The sequence below is a fragment of the Capra hircus genome, chromosome 1 (assembly GCF_001704415.2).
Source record: "Capra hircus breed San Clemente chromosome 1, ASM170441v1, whole genome shotgun sequence".
Lineage (NCBI taxonomy): Eukaryota > Metazoa > Chordata > Mammalia > Artiodactyla > Bovidae > Capra > Capra hircus.
In genome coordinates, this window is record NC_030808.1 from 65122942 (window position 1) to 65140156 (window position 17215).

Sequence of the window (17215 nt, forward strand, 5' to 3'; positions counted from 1 at the left end):
TTAACCTCTGAGCCACCAGGGAAGCTATTTCATTATAAAAGGGAATATATTGGTGTAAGTAAGCATATAGTCATTCTTAGCCTTACTGTCTGATTTGTCATACTACTTTTAGGAGCTATTGCAAAGCATTTCTCCTTTACAAGGGAATTTACTCATCCATGGACTATTCTTTCACCCATGGCCCTTCCACCTCTCCTTCCACTCCCATCCCTTGTTTACAACTGCAGCCTAACTAAAGGGTTTACTTTCCCTACCACTTTGAGGCTATTCTGACTTTACTGAGTTTACTTTTGACCTCTTCATTCAACAAATATTTGAGCACTTTTCTTGTGCCAATCACTGCCAGACAGTTATAATAAATGCTTATTATTAGTACTTAAATACTTGGTTAGTAGAAATGCAAAGTGCTCTTAGGAGGACATAACTAGGGCAGCTAATCTGGTTTTGGGAAGGCCTCTGAAAGAAATTAAATAGCAGGGGCCTAAAAGATAAGTTAAAGTTAACCAGATGAAATAAGAGGGAGCACCCTTTCCGCTTAAGTTAACAATATATATTTAGTTTCTTAGCCAGTCATTGATGGAAGAGAATTGTCAACAAGAGTTATAAATTGCTTCATTTCATTAAATACTTAGTTTTAAGGATTTTTCTGATCAACACAGAATTTACAAAACGTGTTTTCTGAAAATACAACGTCTAACATTAACATGAGAAACGTTAAATTGCTGACTTGTATAGTTGTGTTGCTATTTGTAAATTGGAAAATAGACTATAGTTTTACTAATTACTCAGTAGATCAATCTTGTATTAAAAATCTGTAAAAACCTATAGAAAGAATCACTGCTGCTATGTTAGATCGTTCCTTTGTTATGACTGAATTCAGAAATACAGGTGACTTTTTCATTCATAGATCTGACTTTAAAATAACTTTCTAAAAATATAATCTAAATTTTTCACATATGAAATGCTTTATTGTAAAAAATATTACAGGTTTGTGTACATGTTTAGTTGTGTATATATTATATATTGTACATTGTAAAGAATTTTTAAAGATTTTTAATGGGAAATAATACCAATATCAATTAAGATTATTAACAAAAAGAGCATGATGGCCTATGACTTTTTCCCTTATCTATCGAGAAGCAATGATTTTGGATGAAAAGTCATTTAAAGAATTCACATTTGTGCTAAATATATAATTTTTTTAAACCTAACTATTTACTTTGAAAGGGCTTGACTAGGAGAGGTCTTAGTTATAAGAAAATCTTAACCATCCTGAGTATTGATGAGTGTACTATAGAGGAAGATTGTAGATTATATCTGGAGCTCTTTAAAATAGACTAGAAAGTCTCATGATTTTTTTGCTGTTGACTGTAACAGATTTCTTAAAGGAGCTCTGGGTTTTGGTTTTGTGATTTTCTGCAGATGTTGGTGTTACAGTGGTCGTCTTCGTCACTCTTGACTGCAGTGGAAGGTGTTATCCAGTCCCTCAGAGGGGGTAATTTAAAGTAATATGCTTCTATTACATTTACTCAATTTGATTCTTATTTAATTTCATGAAAGTTTCTAAAAGGAAGTTATCCCACTGCTTATATATCAGTATTCAGGAGTTTGATTCATGATATCTTCAAATTTTACCTAGGGTTTGTATCTGAAAGAAATTAGTTGTAATTAACAGGTGGTTTGTAGAAGAAGTGACCTAACCAAATACAGTCAAGATTATTTGGGTGAGGGAGTTGAGATAGAGTAGGGAGCATGAAAACGTTTTATAAAAGAGAGCTAAAACTGAAACAGTTGTTTGTGGTCAGTGTGAACAGAGGCCTGTTCTGTTCACTGTATTCTTAATACAGGGGTTATGGTCAATGTGGAGCTGGAGAGAAGGGGTTCAGCAGAGCAAGAGTAAGTCCCTTTACGTTGGTGTCACTCATGGGAAGGTGCCCCGATCAGCCAACACTAATAGTCAACTTAATTGGCAGTTATGTCCCTTTAGTGAAGCCTGTATGTAACACCATGATTGAAAATTGTTAATCATTGGAGATCCCCATTCTGAGAAAGTACTTGCCTTTTGATTATGATTTGGTTTTTCATTTGACCTTTTCCTTTATGGAAAGAATACGCTGATTGGTGATATTAGACTTCTCAACCTGCTTGTCAGTTTGGTTTTGTTTTGTTTTTCCACTATTAATACCTGGACACCCTCCCTTGTTCTGCTGTATATTCCCTTTAGAAATCTTGGTCTTTTCCCATCTGTTTCCTTCCTGTTTTGCTCAGTATTCATTTCTCTCCCTGTCATTTTGAAGAAGACAAGAAATAAATTTTTGGTATGTGTATCAGAGGAGAAGGAGGGAAGTTTTTCTGCTGTTAATATACTCTATTTGAATTGGTACAGTTTTCATTCTAAGCTAGAGCTGTACAATGCTTTTTTATTTCTTGGTTGCTGTTAGAGATTGATGGTATTTCTGACAGTGCTATCTAATGGGCTTCTATTTCCCTTCCCATTTCAACAGTTCTTAGGTTTATACACTGTGATTTATGTTAGTAAATAGGTGGTACTCAGGAATTAGATGAAGCCCTCTAGGTTTTACTTCTTCCCTGATGAAAAGTTCTTAACTGTGTATGGGCAACTCTGCCACTGGACGGAGAGTAGTGACTCCTAGATGAGTATCCAGAAATTCTGGGCTCAGGAAATTGGGTTCAGCAAAAATGGTTTTACCAGGGTTAATTCACATGTAAGCCAGTGATTTCTCACTTTCAGTTCAGTTCGGTCACTCGGTCGTGTCCGACTCTTTGTAACCCCATGAATCTCAGCATGCCAGGCCTCCCTGTCCATCACCATCTCCCAGAGTTCACTCAAGCTCACGTCCATCGAGTTGGTGATGCCATCCAGCCATCTCATCCTCTGTCGTCCCCTTCTCCTCCTGCCCCCAATCCCTCCCAGCATCAGAGTCTTTTCCAGTGAGTCAACTCTTTGCATGAGGTGGCCAAAGTACTGGAGCTTCAGCTTTAGCATCGTTCCTTCCAAAGAACACCCAGGGCTGATCTCCTGTAGAATGGACTGGATGGATCTCCTTGCAGTCCAAGGGACTCTCAAGAGTCTTCTCCAACACCACAGTTCAAAAACATCAATTCTTCGGCGCTCAACTTTTTTCACAGTCCAACTCTCGCATCCATACATGACCACAGAAAAACCATAGCCTTGACTAGACAGACCTTTGTTGGCAAAGTAATGTCTCTGCTTTTCAATATGCTATCTAGGTTGGTCATAACTTTTCTTCCAAGGAGAAACCGTCTTTTAATTTCATGGCTGCAGTCACCATCTGCAGTGATTTTGGAGCCCAAAAAAATAGTCTGACTCTGTTTCCACTGTTTCCCTATCTATTTCCCATGAAGTGATGGGACCAGATGCCATGATCTTCGTTTTCTGAATGTTGAGCTTTAAGCCAACTTTTTCACTCTCCTCTTTCACTTTCATCAAGAGGCTTTTTAACTCCTCTTCACTTTCTGCCATAAGGGTGGTGTCATCTGCATATCTGAGGTTATTGATATTTCTCCCAGCAATCTTGATTCCAGCTTGTGCTTCTTCCAGCCAGCATTTCTCATGCTGTACTCTGCATATAAGTTAAATAAGCAGGGTTACAATATACAGCCTTGATGTACTCCTTTTCCTATTTGGAACCAGTCTGTTGTTCCATGTCCAGTTCTAACTGTTGCTTCCTGACCTTCATAGAGGTTTCTCAAGAGGCAGGTCAGGTGGTCTGGTATTCCCATTTTTTTCAGAATTTTCCACAGTTTATTGTGATCCACACAGTCACAGGCTTTGGCACAGTCAATCAAGCAGAAATAGATGTTTTTCTGGAACTCTTGTTTTTTCGATGATCCAGTGGATGTTGACAATTTGATCTCTGGTTCCTCTGCCTTTTCTAAAACCAGCTTGGACATCTGGAAGTTCACGGTTCACGTATTGCTGAATCCTGGCTTGGAGAATTTTGAGCATTACTTGACTATCATGTGAGATGAGTGCAATTGTGCGGTAGTTTGAGCATTCTTTGGCATTGCCTTTCTTTGGAATTGGAATGAAAACTGACCTTTTCCAGTCCTGTGGCCACTGCTGAGTTTTCCAAATTTGCTGGCATATTGAGTGCAGCACTTTCACAGCATCCTCTCCCTCCCCCGTTTCTTTTTCCTAAAGAGTGTAGACTCTTTCCATACTTTCCGCTTAGATTCTGCCTTTGGTGTTCTGGGGTTGAACTCCAAATTTTTGATGCTTGATATGTTTAAAGTGAAAGTGAAGTCACTCAGTTGTGTCTGACTCTTTATGACCCCATGGACTGTAGCCTACCAGACCTCTCCATCCATAGAATTTTCCAGGCAAGAGTACTGGAGTGGGTTGCCATTTCCTTCTCCAATAGCTAATTTTATTAAAATGGAATAGTCTAACTTTTGCCCAGTAGTCCCTGGTTTCAGAAACTTAATCAGACAAAACCAGTTGTTTTCTTTCCTGAAATATGAGAGTCTTCTGTAATGAAAACAAATGTAGCATGGCATTAAACCCCATCAATCAGCAAAATAGCGTCTTGCGGTTCATAAATGCATATTTTAGATTTAGCAAGCCTCTGACCATGAGGATAGACTTAGCATTTCTACTTTGCAGTCTCAACCACCATGATATTGTTAATGATGCTTGTAAGTTAAATTTAGCAACATGTTTCCTAGAAGGGAGGGGGAGACTATGTTTTCTTTTTAGATGTTAAAAGTTAGATGATATGGAAATATTTTTCATTTCTAATTTAAAAATTACATAGCCATAGTGCCAGAAAAAGTTCTGAAGAGAAAAAGGTTACCTCAACACCACCAGCCTTTTGTGTATTATCTCATCTCTTGGTTTCTTAATGCAGCAACTCTCCTGTTTCTCTCTAGTGTTCTAAAAGTGTTTTTAGGTGTGATTTTTCTCCCATATTTTCCTTTCCAGCCCTTTGGGGAACTTTTATTGTTCTTGTTTTTGGCTGATATAGATTGACACTTCAAGTATTTTTGTGCATATAGCCTTTTATTCTTGTTTTTAAGTTTTTCCTTAAGAGGAATTCTTAGCAATGGGAATACTATTAAAAAAAGTTGAAAAAATAAGTAAAAATTATTGTTAAATAATTCAAATTAAGAAAATTAAAAGTTAAGTTAAAAAATATAGTTTTATAACTTATGTAAAGGCATATACGAGTAGTTTTATTGTGGGTTGGCTAAAATTGCTAGGTGTTTGGGTTAGAAATAGTTAGTGAAGCCCCTATTACTGAATTCAACTAGAGATGGGGTGGGGTCCCATATTAAATAAACTTTGAAATAAGTTAAGTTTTTAAAGAAGAATCTTATAAATGAGTGTTTAATACAGTCTTATAAATAGGAGCTTAGAGATTATCTAGTTCAACTCATCAAATGTGTGTGTGGGTACATATACTCATGTCTTTGTTGTATTCTAGAGGATATTTCGAAGTGATGAATAAATGTAGGGCTATTTCTGGAATGTTTTAGATTGAGTGTATTGGAGATACAGTAGCTTTCACGGGGATTCACCTTTTCTGTGGCTCCTTGGAAAAGACTTAAGTGTCAGAGTTTAGGATTAGTGTAAAAGAGATGGACATGAGTTTGAGTGAACTCCAGGAGTTGATGGACAGGGAGGCCTGGTGTGCTGCAATTCATGGGGTCGCAAAGAGTCAGACACAACTGAGCGACTGAACTGAACAGAAAAGAAGTCTTTAATTAAACTAAAGTGTTTAATGAATAACTCTTAAAAATAGCCAACAGTGGAAACGGACCTCTTCCAGTGGTTAGGTTTTAGTCATTCAGAATATTCAAGTAAACTCCTTTTCTTCTTGGGATATTAATTTCTAAGTTTGGGGTTAAATCATGAGTCCCTCCTTCCTTTGTGACTGTAGGTATGCTTTTTGACTTAGATAGATCAGTTTCCTGATTCCTACATCATTGAACTTCCTCTGCAGCTCCTTTAACATTTTAAAGCTGTTAGAGTCCTGTTTTAGTGAGCCTGTTCAAGACTTGTTCGCTTGTGTCCTGCTTGGTTCATGTCTGACTCTGCATCTCCTTGGACTGTAGTCCATCAGGTTACTCTGTCCATTGTATTTTCCAGGCAAGAGTACAGGAGAGGGTTGCCGTTTCCTTCTGCAGGGGATCTTCCCAACCCAGGGATCAAACCCTAGTCTCCTGCATTGACAGGCAGATTCTTTACCACTGAGCCACCAGGAAGCCCCAAGACTTGTTGCCTTCATGTTTACTAACTTCATAGAGCAGGCTGCTGTTTCCTCTCTTCATCTCTTTCTGCTTAAGACAAGATGTCTGATAAGCAGTGTGTTCAATTCCTGAAGTGCTAAAAACACAAACAAACATAAAGAGGAATCTTTCTAGGATTGCTTTGCTCAGTTGCTGATTTGGAATCTTTGCTCGGGATGGGTTCATTAGAAAATTATACTGGGAAGCTCAGAGGTGTGAACTGGGGGAGACTGGTGATGGGTCCGAACGAAGGTGTTATTAGAGTAAGTAAGGAATAAATGTCTTCTTTTACCCTTAACTTTCCACCAAAACCTTTAGGGCTGATATTTTAAAAAATCTGTTTAAGGGTTTGAAAACTTAAAAAAAAATTATCTGTGATTTATCTTTTTTGTATTTTGATGCTTTTTTTGTATTTTACATAGGAGCAAACTCATTTGTGAAGAGTTGCTTTTTAGTTTTGATGCTGGTCTTTCAAATAGTCATATCAAAACAAGATACTTTTTTGCCTGCTCACTGTATGTTAAGATAAATTCGATTTAGGCCTAATTCAGAGAATATATTATAAACTTCCTTTAGTATTCACTCAAGTACTACACTTCAATTTATTGTTTTCTTTCCCAGGCATAGTATATTTTTCCCCTTTTATAATGAGTTCCAGAATCTAGGAATGATGCATGATTAGACCAAATCTAGATGTGTTGATTTAAGGAAAGACAGAAGCCAATTTGATTGATTGAATTGAAGTTTTGGGGGTGGAATTGTATTGTGTACATCATTAATATATTTGAGATCTTCTGAATTTAAAAACATATGAAATCTGCTTTAGTTTTTTTTCCTTTTTCATGCAAATGAATGAATATTTTACAGTGTAACTTATATGTTCTGCAGTAGATTGCTGAAGTCTGGTTTTTCAAATTCAATTTTATTATAGGTAAAATAATTGTATAAAACATATAACTATGCTCCTCTCATGTCTGTTACTATTTTATAATAGCAATTCCTTTTTTCATGCGCATACCCTTGTCCAGTTATACTGAAAAAATTTGCTTTATGAAAGAAGTTTGGAAATTAGAATAAATGGTAACTTTTTGAGACTTCAGTATTTGGTGTAACATTTTAATAGATATACCCATTAGCATTTTGAGTTATAAAGGTTTTAGCAAAGGACTTGATAGTGCTTTCAAAGAATATCCCAAGGATGATTGTACAACTTTCATGTATTAAGAGGTAATTAGTTGAGTGTGTTTGGAGATTCAAAATAATGTTTGTTTTCTTTCTTCTAAAAGTAAATAATTAATATATGAATGTAAACTTGTTAAACACTCAAAATATATAGACTAAAATGGCAAACCTAGTTTTTCTTCCTCTCCTACTCAACCCAGTCCCTGCTCTTTCCACCTTTCTCTGTGTTGACAATTGGTAAGTTTTATGATTATATAAAGTTTTACTTTATATACGCAAGTCCACCCCACCCTCCCTCCTCCATAAGCTAAATCTGAGAAAGCAAGTGAATTTTTCTTTTTTGACAGGAAAATAGGATTTATTTGTGGGCATGAATAAGGAAGGGAAAGCGCCAAGGCTCCTGTGAGTGCAAGGCCCCCCATTTTTCCAGGGAACCACGATTAGGGTTGTATTTGACCCATAGCCATCTGGAATGAGCCACTTTTCTGCCATCATGTTTTCAAATTCATCTGCATTAAACTTAGTAAATCTCTAGTCTTTGGAGATGTGGATCTTCTGGCAGCCAGGGATCTTGAACTTGGCCCTGAATAGGGCCTCAATCACATGCCCCTTCTTCTGCAGCTTGGTGCAGATAGACAGTATGACTTGGTCAGTGTGGACCATAGTCACTGTGCCCTGGGGATTTCCAAAGGCAGTACATACTTGTCTGGGACAGCATGCCAGACATGAATGTCCACTGGAAAACGCTGTCTCTAGGGTCCCTTAGGGTAACCCATATATGCAGCACACTATATACACTACCAGGGAGGGTGCTGTTTGCAGCCACTGCACATCAGACCTCCATGGGGAAAGTGATAGTTAATGAAATATTTTTGTTATTATAACAGCTGTGGTTATTAATGCTTGACCAACTTAGGTTCATATTGTAAGGGTATTTCAGAGCACTTATTATTAATGCATTGAGTCTTTTTTTTTTTTGCATTATCAGTGTGTTCAGTGGCTATGTCATTTTCAGAGGTTGTTTTTGTTTCATTTTGTTTTTTAAGCAGTGCCTATGAGACAGCAAAGTGACCTTGTATTTGGGTTCCAGAGCCATGCTGGCTTCCAGTCTTGTACTATATTAGCAACTATTCCTTGGGAAAATCCTATAATCATTGCAGGTCTTTTTTTAAGGATATGTAAAATGATAAAGTCAGTCTATTCTGTACCGTATATGATTTCTCTCAACTCTTAATTTCAAAGCACCCTTTTATTTGGAGAATAATTGACATTTTAAAAGTATAGAGAAGCTTGGGGATGTTTTATCACTGCTTTTAGAGGGTAGTGTTAGTCACTTTTGGTTAATTTGAAAGCCTTGGTTAGGAACTGAAATTCCCATAGTAGCATTCATATAGAAAATATGCTCTGTTTAATTAGGCTGTCTTCAGAAACACATTGTGGCATAATGGAAAGTAATATTTAGAATTTTGGGTTATCTTATTTTCCCAAGCTCCTCAGTTTATTTTCTTTCTTCATATATACATAATCCATAAAATAGTTATTGGGAGGGAAACTGATGTCCAAATTTGATTTCTAAAATATATAATATATAGTGGTTGGATTTTTAAAGAATGGTAAAATTAATCCCAGGTCTCCTGCATTGCAGGCGGATTCTTTACTGTCTGAGTCACCAAGGAAGCCCATGAATACTAGAGTGGGTTGACTTTGACTTAGTGGTAAAGAATCCACCTGTCAATGCAGGAGGTATGGATTCAAGCCCTGGGTCAGGAAGATCCCCTGGAGGAGGAAATGGCAACCCACTCCAGTGTTCTTGCCTGGAAAATCCTATGGACAGAGGAGCCTTGTGGGCTACAGTCCATGGGGTCACAAGAGTTGGTTAGGACTTAGTGAGTAAACCACCACCACTCCCCAGTAGAATATGAGCTCTAGAAAAGCAGCTCAGAAGATGACTGGCAAGATTTAGGGAGGCAGAATGTGGCAAATCCTTGGGACATTAGTTTCACTGTTGGAGTAAGGGCTCTGCAGCAGCAAACCTGCCTCTTTCTTTGGCCAACCTTGAGAACTTGGGCTGCAGCATAACTTCTGCTTCAGCACTGCAACACCTGTAGCATATCAAAACAGTTCAGCTTATTTTATTGATTGATGGATTGATTTTTTTGAGGGGGGTAGAAAAATGGCTGAGTAATAGTCCAGTTGCAATTAATATGTTTGGTAGATCTTTGACAGTGAACTCTAGGCATTAGCCAATGACTTACTCATTGTGTGTTTGTGTGAAGAAGGGAAAAACGCAATCCAAATAATGTCTAATTCCTTGGGGATTTGACTCATAACGTCCTTATCCCTTTTCCTCAATTGTGAGAAATTTTCAAAGCATTTTCTTCTTGTTAAACTAAGGAGGATATACAGGTTTTTTCACTTTGGTTTTACTTGTACTTATTCATTGTTCCCTTGACTAAATACTTGCATAATTAAAATGAGTCCCATGTGTGTTAATGAGTAAACAGTTAAGTCAAAGACCTTGGCCAGCATAATAGACATCATCTAAATTTTCTTTTTCTGTATTTAACAAAGGAAAGTGTTAAGTTTGAATTTTGTCGAACATGACTTTTTTTTTTTTCTCCTTTTGTTCCCAGTCCTTTTTCTCCCCTCCTCCCATGCCCCAGATTCATTTTGGTTGTTACATTTATTATTTTGGGAGAAAGTTAAAATTGTATAAAACTCTTTCACTCTCCCTCTTCTTTTCTCCTCATCCGAACAAGTAGGTCTCCATTTATTTTCTTGTTTTGGAGTAATAACTTACCTTCACAAGAAAAGTCCTGAGTCATAGAATTGGGACTTTCACATACTACTGAATGGACAACCCTAAATTATAGTTTTGAAATATCTGTTTTTTTAAAAATCTTTTTCTCCCTATTTTCAATACCTATATCTGGATATATTTTAGTCATGCTGCCAATCCCAATATATTAAAACTCAGCAGAGTAAATGCCAGGCATGTGATACACATTTAATGTTTGTTTAATACATTTTTTTGTTACAAATCTTCTCCCCTGCTCCACATTTTTTAAAATTGGAGCCTTTCCTACACATGGGAAAAGTTTGCTAAATTGTGGCTGGCAGGGATGATAGATTAGGAAAGGGATGTGTAATTCAGGGTGGTACAGTGAATTTAGTCTTTTGAGTCAGAAAGATTTATATTTGAATCTAGGCTTTGTGATTTCATTTTTAAGCTCTGACCCGATAGAGGTTAACTCCTCTGAGTCTTTATTCCCGCATATGTTAGATTTGAATAATACTGTTGCAGATTGACTGTGATGAATACATGGGATTATTTGTAAAGTAGCTTTCTTAGATGTGTGTGTATGTGTAGTTTATGGGTGTGTATGATCAAATATATGTGTTTCTGAACTCATCTTTTCCTCCTTATCTCATCATTTGTCAAACTTGGCCTAAAGAATCTTTGTAACCTTCGTTTTCTCTCTGCTGGCACATTCTTTGATCTAGATTGCATGTTCTCCCTTATGTGCCTTTTTGGTCCTGTTTGAGGTGAGTGAAAGATTGTAAAGAAACTGAGGCAGCCTGGAGTAGTTAGAGGATACCCTAAGATAGGGTCTTCCCAGGTGGTACTAGTGGTAAGGAACCTGCCTCCCAGTGAAGGAGATGTAAAAGATGCATGTTTGATCCCTGGATTGGAAAGATCCCCTGGGGAGGGCATGGCAACCCACTCCAGTATTCTTCCCTGGAGAATCCCATGAACAGAAGAGCCTAGTGGGCTACAGTCCATGGGGTTGCAGAGTTGGACACAACCGAAGCGTCTTCGCATGCACACACCCTAAGATAGCATATAAATGAAAACCTCTCTAACCAAGCTCTCTATTTAGCTTTTGTTATGAAATATAAAGCATCCCTGGTGGCTCAGACAGTAAAGTATCTGCCTGCAATGTGGGAGAACCAGGTTCGATCGGGAAGGTCCCCTGGAGAAGGAAATAGCAAACTACTCCAATACCCTTGCCTGGAAAATCCCATGGATGGAGTAACCTGGTAGGCTACAGTCCATGAAGTCGCAGAGAGTCGGACATGACTGAGCAACTTCACTTTTCACTTTTACTTTGACTTTACGAAATATAAAAGCTGGCTTTCAATTCTTGTTGACCTTGAAAATTAGCACCATATACTCTGATTGTACCAAATTCTGTCTCTCAAGGATTTCTCTTGCCTTGGGTTTATACCTTAACTGTTTGTGCTTCTTACTCTCCTTAATCTCTGGATACTCTGATTTACTTTATGGCTTCAATTATCATCTATATGTTGTCGATTGTCATATCAAAATTTCTAATCTTAAATTGCACTTTTGAGCTCTCAGAAGTTATAATGCTGCTGCTGCTAAATCACTTCAGTTGTGGCCAACTCTCTGCAACCCCATAGATGGAAGCCCACCAGGCTCCCCCGTTCCTGGGATTCTCCAGGCAAGAACACTGGAGTGGGTCACCATTTCCTTCTCCAATGGATGAAAGTGAAAAGTGAAAGTGAAGTCCTGCTCAGTCGTGTCTGACTCTTAGTGACCCCATGAACTGCAGCCTACTAGGCTCCTCCATCCATGGGATTTTCCAGGCAAGAGTACTGGAGTGGGGTGCCATTGCCTTCTCCGAGAAGTTATAATAAGTTTACTTCTAATAAATCCATTTTGAAGGGCAGTGGATTCAGATATCTAAAGCAACTTGATATCTTTCTCCCACAAAGAAAAACAAACTTGTTCTTCCTCTTTGTTTTGGTAAATAGTATCCTTGTTCAGTTAAGTCAGATCTTTGTGTTGATGTCCATTAGTCAAAGACCATCAGATATATGCTCACAGTAAACAAAATCAAGTTTGTTGATGCTTTCTGCAGCAAGAAAGCCACACGCCATAGGGAGCCATGTGGTGACTCAGCATGACTTTGCTAAACAAACTTGGAGAATATGGGCTTTTGTTAGATAATTTTGGGGAGGATTCAGGTAATTGGAGAAGATTTGCTGTGGATTAGGTACTGTCAAGAAGTGAGGCTAAGGGACTTCCCTGGTGGTTCAGTGGTTGGGACTTTTCCTTCCAATGCAGGGGTGCGGGTTCAAGCCCTGGCTGGGGATCTGGGATCCCACATGCCTTGTGGCTAAAAAACCAAGGCATAAAATAGAAGCAGTATTTAACAAATTCAATAAAGAGTTTAAAAAAAGATAAGAAGTGAGTCTACTTCTTTGATTGGATATCTTAATAAATCTTTTCCCAGAAGTGAGATGACCAGGCTGAGGCTAAAACTATAATTGGTAAAGAAGCAGCAGTCACTTGTGTTACCTAGAATTTTCTTTTTTGGTGGTTGTGCAGACCTTGCCTTTATCTGTATTCAGACAGACACAAATTGACTTGGTTTTGCCTCACTTCCATCGTGGTTTCAGAGAACCTTTTATCTGATATTGGTGATCTGTGGATTCCATTTGTCAGAAAAGCGCCACAATCTAACATATGAGTGCTGGGCTACTTCTTAGCTTTGAGAGGCTGTTTTCTCTTTTTTATTTGTTTGGAATAGATGTAGATGATGAGATAGCATATGGATAGCAGGAAGGTGGATTAAGAGTATTTAGACAGGGTTTATGAGCAAAGAATTTACATGTGATTGGATATTTTATGTGTGAGAGGCAGTAGAGAAACTTATTCTGTTGGAAATATATCAGTAGAGCCTACTGTTAATGTTGAAGCAGAGATGTCTAGATGGTTTATTCTTTATTAGGGGAAGTGGGGTTGAGGGTGGGGTTATATCAATCATATATTAGGCTTTTTAAAAGGAAATGTTTTACATATTTACTATGTGCCAGACACTCAAGTGCTTAGGTGATCACACTTAAGTGATCTCTCTTAATCTCTTGGGTTGATTGGGTTAGAAAGGAAGGATGCCTATCCCTGGCATTTGAGAGTCAGAACCAAACTGGAGGTCTGAGTTGGGCCAGTGGTATTAAGTAATGCTTAAGAGTATGAGTTTCATCATCATAGGTTGGATTTGAATCCTGCCATCACCTCCCAATTAGTAGTGATAAGATTTTTCGAAAGTTTCCTAACCTCTTAGAATCTCTGTATTGTACAGATTTAAGTGAGCACTAATAATAATACCATCTTCAGATGATTGGCTATAGTTGGCACTTAGTAAACACTGGGTATACAATAGCTGCTGTTACTGCGTTTCTCTTGTTGGCTGTGTGCCTTTGGACAAATCATAAAACTCATATCCTCAGTTCTGACATCATTTACAGGGTTGGTATAGGGATCAAAAAGTGTACATGGAAGTACTTTAGAAAGAAAGCACTTATATACAATAAAATAGATGTTAATGTATATTGTCTCTCAAGTGTTTGAATTTACTTGAAAAGTAAAGGACTGTGGCTGGGTTTTGATGTTTCTGGATCAAGTTATTTGGATCTTGAATGTTAGGATGAGAAATTTCAGTTTGATGCTGTGGACTTTAGAGGTTCAACTATCAGACAGATTTCAGAGCAGGAGGATGAGATTAAGAAAACAGTGGCCTAGGAACTTGGAATTGGAAAGACAGAGCCTAAAGGTTCAAAGACCAGATCTAGGAAGCTAAATTTCAAGCTAAGTAGATAATGGTGCCCCAGATGGGTGAAATGATAGTAGAAGTGAAAAATCTGAGGTATTACTAAAGAATTACAATTTAATTACAAGTTGAAATTATAATTAAGCTGAAGTTGAAGCTATAGATATAAAAACAACACAGGCTTCTTGAACTTTAAATTTGAAAATGGATTGGTCTCATCTATTCCAGTTGAGCTATTTTAAATCCTAAAAGATGATGCTGTGAAAGTGCTGCACTCAATATGCCAGCAAATTTGGAAAACTCAGCAGTGGCCACGGGACTGGAAGAGGTCAGTTTTCATTCCAATCCCAAAGAAAGGCAATGCCAAAGAATGCTCAAACTACCGCACAATTGCACTCTTCTCACACGCTAGTTAAGTAATGCTCAAAATTCTCCAAGCCAGGCTTCAGCAATATGTGAACCATGAACTTCCAGATTTTCAAGCTGGATTTAGAAAAGGCAGAGGAACCAGAGATCAAATTACCAAAATCCGTTGGATCATCAAAAAAACAAGAGAGTTCCAGAAAAACATCTATTTCTGCTTTATTGACTATGCCAAAGCCTTTGACTGTGTGGATCACAATAAACTGTGGACAATTCTGAAAGAGATGGGAATACCAGACCACCTGACCTGCCTCTTGAGAAATCTGCATGCAGGTCAGGAAGCAACAGTTAGAACTGGACATGGAACAACAGACTGGTTCCAAATAGGAAAATCCGAGTATGTCAAGGCTGTCTATTGTCACCCTGCTTATTTAACTTACATGCAGAGTACAGCATGAGAAACGCTGGACTGGAAGAAGCACAAGCTGGAATCAAGATTGCTGGGAGAAATATCAATAACCTCAGATATGCAGATGACACCACCCTTATGGCAGAAAGTGAAGAGGAGCTAAAAAGCCTCTTGATGAAAGTGAAAGAGGAGAGTGGAAAAGTTGGCTTAAAGCTCAACATTCAGAAAACGAAGATCATGGCATCTGGTCCCATCACTTCATGGGAAATAGATGGGGAAACAGTGGAAACAGAGTCAGACTATTTTTTTGGGCTCCAAAATCACTGCAGCCATGAAATTAAAAGATGCTTACTCCTTGGAAGGAAAGTTATGACCAACCTAGACAGCTTATTAAAAAGCAGAGACATTACTTTGCCAACAAAGGTCTGTCTAGTCAAGGCTATTCCAGTAGTCATGTATGGATGTGAGAGTTGGATTATAAAGAAAGCTGAGCGCCGAAGAATTGATGCTTTTGAACTGTGGTGTTGAAGACTCTTGAGAGTCCCTTGGACTGCAAGGAGATCCAACTAGTCCATCCTAAGGGAGATCAGTCCTGGGTGTTCATTGGAAGGACTGATGTTGAAGCTGAAGCTCCAATACTTTGTCCACGTGATGTGAAGAGCTGAGTCATTTGAAAGACCCTGATGCTGGGAAAGATTGAAGGCTGGAGGAAAAGGGGACAACAGCGCATGAGATGGTTGGATGGCATCACCTACTCAATGGACATGGGTTTGGGCAAACTCCAGGACTTGGTAATGGGCAGGGAGGCCTGGCCTGCTGCAGTCCATGGGGTTGCAAAGAGTCCGACTGAACTGAACTGATTTAGATGTAAGTAGTAAGTTTGAAGAAATAGCCTTAACGGCAATGTACAGAATTACTGGAGACTTTCGGTTTTAGGTATTTATTTGGCTTTCCCCATAATGTAGACTCAAGTGTATACAGTGCAAAAAGAAAAGTGTTGATTTTAGGCTACAGGTCTCAGTGGAGCTGAAAAGAATTTGATTTTAAGTTAAAATAAGTATAAATGTGTTAGAAATGTTATGATTAAAATCTGTAATTAGGGGTGAAATTACTTGAAATGCTTCAAAAAATGATAGATGAATAGATATATGATAAATCAACAATAGAAAAATGTTAATTTTAAAATCTCCGTGGGCACAGAGATGTTCACTGTAAAATTCTTTAATCTTTTGAATATTTTTGAAAGCTTTAATAATAAAATGTTGGAAGAAGAGTGGAGATATATACTGTTTGCTAAAGGCTAGTCTTTGTGTGCCCTAACTTAAGACTTTTATTTTCTCTGTAGGAACTTTCCGCTGTACCTTTTGCCAGACAGAGGTAGAAGAAGATGAATCAGCAATGCCTAAAAAAGATGCACGCACACTTTTGGCAAGGTTTAATGAACAAATTGAGCCTATTTATGCCTTGCTTCGAGAGACAGAGGATGTAAACTTGGCCTATGAAATACTTGAACCAGAACCTACAGAAATTCCAGCTCTGAAACAGAGGTGAGTATAGGCTCTGTACTCTTACCAAGAATACCTTTAAGCTCGCCATTTTTTTAACCGCCTGTACTTTGGAGGACAGGTAAGTAATTTACTAGGAGACTAAAAACTATAAGATTAAGTGGATTCTAAGCTCTGTCACACTTGTTGTATTAACTTGTGCCTTTGATGAAATTTGTTTGTACTGAATGCGGAACAGTGGGGGCCTTAGGAAAAAATCTTTAAATAGGTTTGATTTTAAGTACTCAATCAGCTTGGGCCTGCTGCAACTCTTCTAATTGTTGGTTAGTCCTAAACTGGTTCTGCCTTTTGGGAAAACTGAATTTTTGCCTAGTCAAGTTCTGAAGCCTGAAGTTCTTTAAGAAATACAGCAATCACTTTTTAAATTTGTATTTGAAGCATTCTAACCACACTTTTCTTGCCTTCCTTAGCTTTCAGTGCAACTTTCTTGAGAGTGAAGTGTAAGTGGGTGTTACCTATGGGTTAATACTTCTTTCTATGGCTCTCTGTTTTTATCAGTGTATCCTAATGTTTGAATTGTAGAGGCAGCCTTCATTTTGTCATGCCGTAAAAAGCAGTTTATCTTCTTCTTTGAAAAGCATAAACAAGAATTGAGATCAGGGAGTGCTCTCCTATTATACTCTTTTTCTTTCTTCTTTCCAGTTTCAAGCTGATGGCTTAGAGTTTATACACATCTACTCCATTCCATAGAACCCAATAGTCCAAATTGTATGGATTTTGGGAGCACTCTTAGTATTTTATGTTCTGTGGTACAGATGTTGCTGAAAAGCCAGTTATGGGCAGTTCTGAGCAAATTGAATTTCATTTTGGTGGCTAAAAACAATCTAATTATATAGAAGGTTTTG

General features: G+C 38.0%; 1 protein-coding gene across 4 annotated transcripts in view; it reads left to right on the plus strand.

Moving 5' to 3' along the window:
* The window catches only part of GTF2E1 (general transcription factor IIE subunit 1), a 34534-nt gene that overhangs the window by 5760 nt on the left and 11559 nt on the right, over positions 1–17215 (plus strand). For all 4 annotated transcript variants that reach the window (XM_005674994.3, XM_018043725.1, XM_018043823.1 and 1 more), the window contains exon 3: positions 16151–16352. In XM_005674994.3, coding sequence (XP_005675051.1) covers positions 16151–16352 — 202 coding nt within the window. The remainder of the gene's footprint in view (positions 1–16150; positions 16353–17215) is intronic.